This window comes from Zalophus californianus, chromosome 3, assembly GCF_009762305.2.
Source record: "Zalophus californianus isolate mZalCal1 chromosome 3, mZalCal1.pri.v2, whole genome shotgun sequence".
Lineage (NCBI taxonomy): Eukaryota > Metazoa > Chordata > Mammalia > Carnivora > Otariidae > Zalophus > Zalophus californianus.
The window spans coordinates 75,309,529-75,321,831 of NC_045597.1; the positions used below are offsets into that span (position 1 = coordinate 75,309,529).

The following is a 12,303-nucleotide window of genomic DNA, read 5'->3' on the forward strand; positions in this document are numbered from 1 at the left end:
CCTAGAAGATGTGCTAAGTGAAATAAGCCAGATAGAGAAAGACAAATACCATAAGTGCAAACTAGTATGTGGAATCTAAAAAAACAAATGAACAAACAAAAAAAAAGCAAAAAAAAAAAGGACTCATAAATACAGAGAACAAACTGGTAGTTGCCAGGGGGTGGGGGGTGGGGGGATGGGCACAACAGGTAAAGGGGAGAGGGAGACACAGGCTTCCAGTGACGGAATGACTAAGTCATGGAGATGAAATGCACAGCATAGGGAATATAGTCAGTGGTACAGTAACAGTGTTGCCCAGTGACACATGGTAGCTACACTATGAATCAACTTCTCAAATCACTCTGTTGTACACCTGAAAATAACGTAACGTGTGTCACCCATATTTCAATAATAAAGAAACAGAAAACAAGATTGAAAATATAATAAAGTGTCGAGTATCTCATGTAATGTATCGAATACTGCACTAGAAGTGACAAACACATGGTTGTCTGGGTGCAGAATGGTTGTCAGTGTGTTGGTTATTTACACTCGTGGTGATGTGGCTGGCTGGGAGTGGCCAGTGCCCAGCATCATGAAAGAGGATTGTGCCACAAACTGCTAGACTAGGAAGAGATCCACATCCAAAATTCCAAATATGGTTTCTACTGAATGCATATCACTCTCACGCCATCATAAAGTTGAAAAATCCTAAGTTGAAAGTCCATCCGACATCAGGGACCATCTGTCCACTAGACACAGTGGAATATAATAAGGATCATGATCACATTCTACGGGGTTTCAGAAGGCTAGAAGGCTGGTAAGGCTTCTTAAAGCAGACAGAAGGTGGTGAGATGTGTCCAGAAAGATAAACAGGATTTCCAGAGCTAAAGAGGGGCAGAGAGAGAGAGCAATTCCAAGGGGAAGGCTGAATGACAGGGACAGGCAGTGAGGAGCGCAGCCTTTGATGAGATTTACTTGTTCCCGGCATGCTGAGTCACAGACAGTTTTGGGCAGAGGGTTTTAAGGAATAGAGTTGCAACGCCGAGTTAAATGTCAGGCGAGGAGCTGAAAAGAAAATTTAGGGCAAAAGCAGAGGGAGGGATAAGTTTGCTCTGAATGGAAACAGGGGCTGGGGAGTCCAGAGTCCTCGGAGTTTGGTTTCCAGGGAGCATGGCCAGGAGCATGGAGCTGGCTGGCCACTGGCAAGCTGGCCTAGGAGGGTGGGCTACTTAGAAAAGGGATCAAAGTGACAGAACCCTTTTACATTCATCGGTTTGCTTTTTCTGGAGGCCTCACCATGTGGTTCTACTGGAATAGACAGGTTTTGCCACAACTCATTACAAAGTGGCACAAGGCTTTCCAAGGGCAGGCGGGCAGTGGGGTGGCTGAGGCACATGTAGGGTGGGGGACACTTTGAGAATCAAGGAGGGCTCAGGGCAGCTCTCTTCAAGTGCTAGAGGGTGGGGTTCACCCTGACCCCAGTGTGGCATACAAGCTTCAACTCATTCTGTTCTGGGGGGCCGGCCACTCCCGCTGAGGCCCTTCTTGCTCCATCTGACTACACCTGAGAAGGGCTTCTGTCTCTGTGCCTGTCCTCCCAGTTTCTCTGTCTACACCCCGAATCTCTGGCAGCCCTGGCAAAGCCCATGCCTGACTACACCTGTCTTGCCTCTGAACTCTGGCACATCACTCTGTGTGGTACTAGGGACTTGATGACAATGAATCTGAGAAGCAGTGAGGTCTGGGGTAGAGCCGAACTCTATCCTGGCATTGGAGGACCTGCTTTCATTTTCTAAAACAAGAGTGCCAGCTTTCTGAAAGAATACTTTTGAACCTCAAAACCATGTGAGTACATTGTGCCCCATCAATTTTATCTCTCCAAGTTCATCCTAAGGAAGTAAGACAACATCAGAAGTAGCAAGTACAAGAATATCCACGTAGTGCTACCAAAGAAAGTAAGAAAGAAATGTCCAAGAACAGGACTTAGCTCTACGGTGGGACGTACACACAATGGGCCTCTGTACAGCAACGGAAGTGATCGAGAATTATATTTGTTGACGTAGAGAAAGATAATGTTATACTCCTGAGGAAAGCTCTAGGTCCTGACACCTCTTACAACAGACCTACCATGGCAATGTACGGGGGCGGGGGGGGCGGGGAGAAAAAGCATAATTAGGCCAAATCTCAAAATTGAACTTGAGATGCCATGTCCTGATGCAGTCCACTGCAAGTTATCGTGTCTTTAAGTGTTAAGCATTATACACATATCTATATCTATGTATCAATATAGACTCTAATTTTTGTAAGTCCTGCTTTAGGATTTCCTCACCTTTCACAGACACATTCTGGGACTTCAAAAACAGTGAGTGGTCCCAGCCTCCCTGGACTTCAGACTGACTACCACCCCCTTTCATATGTGCATGCTTACATGTTCAGGAATAACACACGGAACAGCACAGCAGAAGGAGTATGACTGCTGATTATTGTTTGCATATCTCTTTGGCTATCTCGATTTCCTCTTTTTTTCTACAGAAAACACATCTTCCTCATATGAAAGAAACACTTAACTCAAGCCCACTCTCCATCCCCCTAGCGCACTTCAGGAAGGAGCGGATTAGCTAGCTCCCTTGGCAAGTCCAGCCTCCCCCCACCCCCGACAGATAGCCCTCTTGCCTCTGGGCCCGGCCCTGTGGCCAGTCCAGTCACAGTGCTGAGCTGGCTCGTTGGGGTTTGCTCTCCACTCTGCATGCTTAGGGTGGGGCATGGCCCCGGAAGGTGGACTCCTTCGAGCTATACTTACAGGGTTACATCCTGGATCATCTGCCTGGTATATTTATCAAAGCGTAGGGTCATTTAAAACTAACACTACAGGGGCTCCTGGGTGGCTCAGTTGGTTAAGCGACTGCCTTCGGCTCAGGTCATGATCCTGGAGTCCCGGGATTGAGTCCTGCATCCGGCTCCCTGCTCCCCAGGGAGTCTGCTTCTCCCTCTGACCCTCCCTCCTCTCATGCTCTCTTTCTCTCCCTCTCAAATAAACAAAATCTTTTAAAAAAACCTAACAGTTTACAACAACAAGGTGCTATTTAAAACAGATTATGAAACTAAGAATTTTAGTTGCTGAGGGAAGTCAGGACAATGAACTTTGCACTGCCCTGTTGGAAATAGGCAGCCCCCTCTCAAATGAATAAAAGTTAGACAGAAATTTGCAACTATTGTTTTGTCGTTGGTTTTTAAAACTTGGAGCTGGGAAGATTTCTTGTATATAACCTAAAGGTGTGTCTCCAGAAAGGTTTCTACATATTTTTACAGAATGACCGAGATCCAAAGTCCTGAAAGCTTCTCTAAGGCCACAGCTTTTGTTATTTAAATTTAATTACATTTTTCTTGTTCTTAGCATAGCAAAAAAAAAAGTTTATTGAGAAAAAAAAAAGTGACTTAAATTACCCTCTGTCCTCACCCCTCCTAAATACTGTTGAGTGAGGTTTTAAAAGCATCCTTTTGATGTGCTGTCTATTGGGAAGAATGACCCCTCAGTTAACATATCTTTACTAGCACTGGCTGAACAACTCAGGTGCCAAATGCATAGGAACCCACTGCAGGTAAACTGAGGCGTAGGTGGGTGAAATGAGTTGACACATTACGGCATAAACAGGTGAGAGCCCTGACGGGACTGGAGGCTTGACTGATTGTAATGAGCTGCCCAGCTCAGCTGTGGAGTTAGACCAGTAGTATTAACCAGGGACACCCGTAATGGGAGTGATCAGGGATTAGTACATTCATTTGCTTCAGCGTGCTACTACTTATCACACACACACACACACACACACACACACACACACACACACACACACACACACACACACACGGTCTAGCCACCCAAGACAGTGGTGATAAATGAGAAGTTTCTGCGTTGGTTTTTTTTTTTTTTAATTTAATTTATTTATTTTTGAGAGAGAGAGCACAGAGGGAGAAGGAGAGGGAGAAGCAGGCTCCCCGCTAAGCAGGGAACCCGATGCGGGACTCAATCCAAGGACTCCGAGATCATGACCTGAGCCCAAGGCAGACGCTTCACCGACTGAGCCACCCAGGCGCCCAGGAAGTTTTTAAAAGGGAAGCAGAAGTAACCAGAGCCAGGTAAGGGCAGTTTAAGATCCCAGTGTGGGGCGCAGGGGAAACAATGCTGACAGTGGAGAAGGGGACAGCTCAACTGCCCCAGAGAAGGAACTAGGATTTCTCTGCACATCGCTAAGTGCCAGGCCTTCCCATTTAATCCTTCACAGTTCCCATTTCACAGACGAAAATTTAAGTCTGCAACTCTCCCCCCCTCCCCCGCCCAGGACTTGCTGCCAGATTCAAACACACGTTGCTTGGTCCCAAACCCTCCTCCCTCTCCCCAGCATGAGCAATGAGGAGCTTCCTTCTTCCCCTGCCAGCCTGTCCCGAGGCAGGCGAGAGCATTTTCAAGTACAGACAGGGTACCACACTCCAGGCACGAGTCTGATTTCGATTTAACACCAGAAACCCAGGGCACCAAATTGAAAATGGAAGTAAAAGAAAATCTGAACAGCTTGCAATGTCACAAAAACAGAACCAAAGAAAAGCCACCCCAATCCCTGCCCCCCCACCGGGCCACAACAACAACAAAATTTATCCAAAACTTAAGGCCCATCAGCCTGGTAGAACAGTTGTCCTTGCAATCCCTAGCTCCTCTTTTGACTCTTGCTTAATTTATTTTTTCTTCCATTCAAAGGCCAAGGGAGCCCCAGTTTTGCTTGTGAGCTCTGACTTTTTGAAAACCTTGTTTTCCATGACGGTGCAGAAGTTCAATCTGCTTTTCTCCCAACAGGAGCCCTTTTCAGAAAGGCGGCAGTGTATATTTGAATGCTGTTTGCTCTGGGCGACCGTACAACAGTGGACGTGTTTGAGAGTTGCACACCCCTCCCAAGCCTGGGCTGGGAGGCAGGTGTGCTGCACAAATCCATCCTCCACAGGGAATTCTCGGAGCATGCGGAACCCAGACAGGTGTGGACTCTGCAGTGCAGCAGGAAAGAATTTCCCATGGCCCCATAAAGGACTGAGTGGGACTGTATTCACTTGCCACAGGAGGGAGGATGCGAATTCTGAAATAGGGTTCCTCTCCTGACATTGTGCATACCCACTCGTCCCCTGTATAAGGTGCCAATGACCTGGTGCCAATTTTAAGCTTAGATGTACTGAAAAGGGGAAGACATCTCTCAGTTGTCTTCCATGGAACATCCTCTGAAGATTACCCTACCAAGCACTCTGTAATTGCAAATGCATTTTTAGAAAAACCACCAAGTGATCCCAGAAGTACCTCCATATCTGTGCTAACTCAAACTTTCCCACATACCTGATCCTAATATTTAACTGCCAATCCAGTGGTATTTCCAGGTCCACCTTCACAAAAGGGGATTTGAAGCCATAACCTCCAGCCCAAAAATCTGCTGCCTCAGCCTCCCTCTGATCTGCCCCTGACGGCAGGAGAGAATAAGCAACCACCTAAAAATATCAGTCCTACAAATGTAGGGTCATTCAAAACAGAACATATAACTAACACTCTCTTTTTGACAGTGGGCTTCATTATTATTATTATTATCATTTTGTCACCGAAGCATAACATTGCCTTATCAAAGGATACTACTATTTTGAAACCCTGAAGTTAGTGGTGGATGATTACCATAGTCACATGATACGGGTTTTTCAAAAGCATCCCCTTATGCTCTTGAGAAAGTTATTCACCCTCCAGGAGGATAAAGGAATGCTTTCAGGGGGGTTATAACTTAAATACACTCAAATGCACAAATCTTAAGGATTTAGTTCAAAGAGTTGTGACAATTGTCTACATCTGAATAATGACATCTGTATGCATAAACGGAATGTGCAATGCCTGTCCAGATTCGGCACTACGTTTTGCCTATTTTAGAATTTCATCTAGCCCACCATCTGGCCCCGTGGACCCACGAACTGACTGATCCACACACGAATGAATCTGCCCGCTCTTGAGACCGCCATGTCTGGTTCCTCCAGCATCACTGCTATGAAGAAAGTGGTTCAACAGCTCAGGCTGGAAGCCGGGCTCGACCGTGTGAAGGTTTCCCAGGCAGCTGCAGATTTGAAACAATTCTGTCTGCAGAATGCCCAGCACGAACCCCTGCTAACTGGTGTATCTTCAAGTGCGAATCCCACCAGACCCCAAAAATTCTGTTCCTTTTTATAGCAAAATGAATCTTTGGATGGTTTTCTAAACCACTTTTCATGAACCAGTGAATATTCAAAGGAGAACTGAATTTGAAGCCTGTACAAAACTTTATTATCCCTATAACACGTGCCATACTATATAAACTTCTACTTTTGTCAGTCCTTAACATCTACCTCTGAATTTTCATAAATTTCTATTTCACAAAGGTAATTATTTTATATACACTAGCAGCAGCATACAATAAAATACTTAGTGTAAAAAAAAAAGAATTTCATCTAAATGGGAAAGTATTCATATTTTCGAATCTGGCTTCTTTTTCACCCAACATGATGCCTTGAGATTCATTCATGTTCTTGCATGTACCTATAACTCACTTTTTATTTTTTTTAAAGATTTTATTTATTTATTTGACAGAGAGAGACAGTGAGAGAAAGAACACAAGCAGGGGGAGTGGGAGAGGGAAAAGCAGGCTTCCCGCTGAGCAGGAAGCCCGATGTGGGACTTGATCCCAGGACCCTGGAATCATGACCTGAGCCGAAGGCAGATGCTTAACGACTGAGCCACCCAGGCGCCCTACAACTCGCTTTTTAAAAATTTTTTTGAGTAGTATTCTGTCATGCGAATATATCACAATTTGTTTAACTAGTCTCCTATGAATGGACATTTGGGTTATTTCTAGTTTGGGGCTATTATTAAGAATAAGGCTGCTCTCCACATGTGTTTGTACAAGTCATTTTGTGTACATATGTTTCTGTTTCTGTGGGGTACACACTTGGGAGTGGGGTTGCTCTGTCATATGGAAAGTGAAGGCAGACCTCAGAGATATTGTGGGTTCGGTTCCAGACCACTGCCATAAAGCAAATATTGCAATAAAGCAAGTCAAATGAAATTGGTTTCCCAGTGTATATAAAAGTTATGTATACACTTACTGTAGTCTGTTAAGTGTACAATAGCATTATGTCTTAAAAAACAATGCACATACCTTAATTTAAAAATACTTATTGCTAAGAAATGATCACTGATCTGAGTTTTCAGCAAGTTGTAATCTTTCTGCTGGCTGAGCGGCTCGCCTCCATGTAGGTGGCTGCTGACCGACCAGGGTGGTGGTTGCTGAAGGCTGGGGTGGCAGGAGGAGTTTCTTAGAAGACAACAGGGAAGTTTGCTGCATTGAGTGACTCTTCCTTTCCCGAACGATTTCTCTGTAGCTTGTGATGCTGTTTGATAGCATTTCACTCACAGTGGAACTTCTTTCAAAACTGTAGTCAATCCTCTCAAACCCTACTGCTGATTTATCAGCTAAGTTGTTGTAAGATTCTAAATCCTTTGTGGTCAACAGTCTTCACAGCATCTCCACCAGGAGCAGATTGCATCTCAAGAAACCACTTTCTTGGCTCATCCATGAGAAGCAGCTCCTTAACTGTTCAAGTTTGATCATGAGATTGCAGCAACGTGGTCCCATCTTCAGGCTCCACTTCTAATTCCAGTTTTCTTGCTGTTTCCACCACCTCTGCAGTGACTGCCCCCACTGATGTCCTGAACCCCTCCAACTCCTCCATGTGTGTGGGAACCAACCTCTCCCAAACTCCTGTGAATGTGGAGATTTTGACCTCTTCCCATGAATCATGGATGTTCTTAAAGGCATCTAGAATGGTGAATCCTTTTCAGAAGGTTTTCAATTGACTTTGCCCAGGCCCATTAGAGGAATCACTTTCTATGGCAGTGAGAGCCTTTCGACATGTATTTCTTCAATAATAAGACTTGAGAGTTGCAATTATTCTCTGATCTGTGAGCTGCCATATCAATACTGTGTCAGCGGGCATGAAAACAACATTCATCTCATTGTACATCTCTGTCGGAGCTCTTGGATGACCGGGTGCATTGTCAATGAGCAGCAAAATTTTGATAAGAATCTTTTTTTCCAAGCACTAGGTCTCAACAGTGGGTTTAAAATATTCAGTAAACCATGTTGTAAACAGAAGCGCTATCAGACGTGCTGTCTGACAGGCTTTCTTTTTCCATTTATAAAGCATGGGCACAGTGGATTGAACATCATTCTGAAGGGCCCTAAGATTTTCAGAATGGCCAGTGAGCACTTTGCTGACTTCAAGTCACCAGCTACATTAGTCCCTAACAAGAGAGTCAGCCTGTCCTTTGGAGCTTAGAAGCCAGGCACTGACTTCTCTGTATCTCTGAAAGTCCTTGATGGCATCTTCTTCCAGTAGAAGGCTGTCCTGTCTACACTGAAAGTCTGTCTTGGAGTGTAGCCACCTGCATTGCTGTTGTAGCTGGACCTTCTGGAGAACTTGCTGCAGCTTCTCCACCAGCCCTTGCTGCTTCACCTTGTGCTTTCTGTTGTGGAGCTGGCTTCTTTCCTTCAACCTCGTGAACCAACCTCTGCCGGCTTCAGACTTTCCTTCTGCGGACTTCTCACTTCTCTCAGCCTTCCTAAATTGAAGAGAATTAGTGGCTTGCTCTGGATTAGCCTCTGCCTTGAGAATGTTGTGGCTGGTTTCATCTTCTGCCCAGACCACTCAAAACTACTCCATATCTGCAATAAGGCCGTTTCACTTTCTCATCATTTGTGTGTTCACTGGAGTTGCAATTTTACCTCCCTTCCAGAACATTTTCTTTGCATTCACAGCTTGGCTGTTTGGTGCAAAAGGGCTACTTTTTGGCCTGGCTCAGCTTTTGGCATGCCTTCCTCACTAAGCTTAATCATGTCTAGGTTTTGATTTAAAGGGAGAGACATGTGCCAATCTTCCTTTCACCTGAACACTCAGAGGCCATGGTAGGGTTATTCATTTGCCTAACTTCAATATTGTGTCTCGGGGAACAGGGAGACACCCAAGGAGAGGGAGAGAGACAGGGGAACATTTGGTTGATAGAGCAGTCAGATTTATGGATTAAGTTCATGGTCTTATGTGGGTGTGGTTTGTGGTGCCTCCAAACAATTACAAGAGTAACATCAAAGATCACTGACCACAGATCCCCATAACAAATGTAATCACGACGAAAAAGTTTAGAATATTGTGAGAACTACGAAAATGTGACACAGACAGACACCAAATAAGCAAATGTTGTTGGAAAAATGGCACCCATAGGCTTGCTCAAGCCAGGGTTGCCACAGACCTTCAGTTTGTAAAAGGTGCAGTATCTGTGAAGCATCACAAAAGGTGGGCTTGTATATAATTACCCTTTAAGAAATGGCCTAAGTGTCCACCGAGGCAGTTGTATGAGTGAAGTGAATGGATGAGCATTCCTCTTGTTCCACGTGTTCACCACATTTGGTATTGTCAGTAATTTCTATTTGAGCCGTTCAAGTGGCTTAGAGGCTCATTGTGGTAATGACATTGTGCCTGTGGGGTCTACTCTGACAAACATTATTATCATCACGTGAACTACTTATGACAGAAGCCACAGGACTGAGAGCCTTTCCCCACTGACTGGAGGGGCAGCTGTGACAAAGTTAAAAGCTCCAGAAAGAAAACTTGGAAGCCAACACAGACTCCCTTCACCACACTCCACCCCCACCCAAGGGAGGGCATGCTTGTTTCAGGGCATGTAGAATGGGGTGATTTTTAAAAACCTTGTGGCAACATTTAAACTCTTATTTACTCCCCACCTGGTGAAGAAACACCATCTCCCAGTTTTCCCAAACAGGCTGTTTGGGAAAGAGAGAAAGGTGAGGCTTGACATCCCTTGGATTATTAACTTATCCTTTTCCAGGTCATTTTGATTTCCAATTTTGCTCTTTAGCACAGCATTTTATTTTATTTAAAGATTTATTTATTTATTTATTTGTCAGAGAGAGAGAGAGAGAGAGAGAGAGAGAGAGGGAGAGGCAAAGGCAGAGGAAGAGGCGGGGAGCCCGATGTGGGGCTCAATCTCAGGACCCTGGGACCATGACCCGAGCCAAAGGCAGATGCTTAACCAACTGAGCCACCCAGGCGTCCCAGCACCCCATTTTAGAGACCACTGATTTCCTGAGATGGTTTTTTGGATGAGAAGACAATTCTTACCACTCTTCACAGGGCCTGCTACATGAAATGAAGGCAAGGAAATCGGTTATCGCTGCTCAGAAATGTGGGACTCACGTCCAAGGTAAGAAGGGGTCAGGTTTAAAACTGGTTGTGTATAATTTAAAAAATATGCAGTCTGTACTCTCTTCTACCTTCAAGAACAAAAGAAGTGACATTCACTGAAGACATACATGTAGCCTCTGTCTTCTGTGTCTTGGGGCAGCTGTCCTGCAGGGGGTTGGGGAGGGCTGTGGGGACACCGCGGTCCCAGCTCTGACTCTCCTCCCATAGAGGTGGGCCTGCTGGCTTCCAGAAATCATGCTGTGGACCTGAGTGTCTGAGGCACAGTGTTTATTTTATGCGTGTATAAACAATTTCAAAAATTACTATTTCTAGATTGCGATTGTCGTGTGGTTGCACAGAAAGCCAAAAGGGTCACAGAAAGTTATCCATTTTCCTGAAATATTAGATGCCTCACAGTTGCAACAACTATGGTAATTTAGAACATTAGGTTCAATGTTAAAGCACAGTGTTTAGGACAGATACCAGTAAAAATGGCCCATCTCAACAATTCACCATCTGAGGGACGAGCCCCTAGAAGAGAGATGATTATGACTAGCTGGCCCCTGACTCTAGAAGGTTCAGAGACACAGGGACTGGCTCCAGGTACAGCTAAAGCTGCCCTCCTGCCCCCACAGAGCCCAGGGCTCTGGAACAGAAAAGTGCTTCTTTCGCTTCATTCATTCCTTGGCTGCTATGGTGTCAGAATACACACCCTTGTGGCGCAGCCTATGGGTCACCTGCTCTTCCTACGGTAGAATAAGGAGGTGTTTCACTCATTGCTCCTCCCACAGAGGTGGATGAAATCAAGGTCTCGAATCAAGAGCTTGGCAGAGGCACTGCTGAAAAAGGACATCTGAAAGACCAAAAAGAGTGAGCAGCAATGTTTCTTGAAAAGCTGAGGGTCTGTGAGGGCTTCTATGGGGGGCTGGACTGCACAGTCTTCAAGAGCACTGTCTGTCAGCTTGAGCTGCCATAACAGCGTGCCAGCGACTGTGGGCTCAGACCACAGATGTGCGTCCTCATAGTTCTGGAGGCTGGACATCCGGGACATGGGTGCCAGGGAGGTGCCCATAGAAGGCTGCCTTCTCGCTGTGCTCACATGACGTGTGTGTGTGTGTGTGTGTGTGTGTGTGTGTGTGTGTACATACGCATGCAAGGAGGGAGGGGGAGGGGGAGAGAGAGGGAGCAAGCTCTCTGACGCCTCCTCTTACAAGGGCCCTGCTCACATCACGAGAGCCCCCACCCCCGCCACATGACCTCATCTAAACCTAATCACCTCTCAAAGGCCCCATCTCCAAATATCATTACATTAACGGTGAGGGCTTCAATATATGAATTTTGGGGGTACACATTCAGTCCATAACAAGCACAGACAGCCTGCCAAAACGCCAATCCCACCTCTGACACTTACTCTTACTTAACTACCATGCCTCAGTTTCTTCCTCTGTAAAATGGTAAAAATAGAATACTTACCTCATTAGGGATACCCTGAGGCCTAAATGAATTCATAAATGTAAAGCACTATAAAAAGTGCCTGGCACGTGGTAAGTACTATACACATTCCTATAACTACCTAATTTTTCTGTGCTATTTATATAAGCCCAAATCTTACTTGGATATCCCAAAAGTGGCCAGTAGTAATGCAGACTGATTCCTGAGTCAGCATTTAAGGGCGAGCTGGGTGATGAGATTCTGCTCCAGCTATCAGGAGGTGTACCCACCACTGCTCTCTGGTGGGTGGACAGGTTGAGCTGCATGATGCAGAATTCCCAAATTCTATTGCAAATAGGTTGCTTACTGGTGACGGGCAGCAAGTGTTCCCAGTAAAAATAGCTAAAGAGTGAAATAACCAAATTCTATTCTTTCTACTCAGCTATAAGCACTGCTCATTTGTGTTTACTGCCGATAGGGTGCCTTCTATTTTTAACTGATCAAGGTGAACTTCCTATCATTATAGCAGGCCAAGCACTGCTCTCATCTCTACAGAACACCACTCAGAGCACGGACTCAGCTGTCACTCTA

At 45.4% G+C, this 12,303-nt stretch overlaps 2 protein-coding genes across 7 annotated transcripts in view; one reads left to right on the top strand and one right to left on the bottom strand.

Moving 5' to 3' along the window:
* ATP8A2 (ATPase phospholipid transporting 8A2) overlaps window positions 1–12,303 on the bottom strand; it is a 581,949-nt gene that overhangs the window by 57,687 nt on the left and 511,959 nt on the right. The gene's annotated exons all lie outside the window — the stretch shown is intronic.
* Window positions 6,011–6,217, top strand: LOC113920778 (guanine nucleotide-binding protein G(I)/G(S)/G(O) subunit gamma-5-like). The gene has a single exon (XM_035726895.1). It carries the CDS (start codon window positions 6,011–6,013, stop codon window positions 6,215–6,217), a length of 207 nt encoding a protein of 68 aa, XP_035582788.1.

Excerpts from the sequence above, each read along its gene's own strand:
- LOC113920778 (XM_035726895.1), top strand. The coding sequence starts at position 6,011 with ATGTCTGGTTCCTCCAGCATCACTGCTATGAAGAAAGTGGTTCAACAG.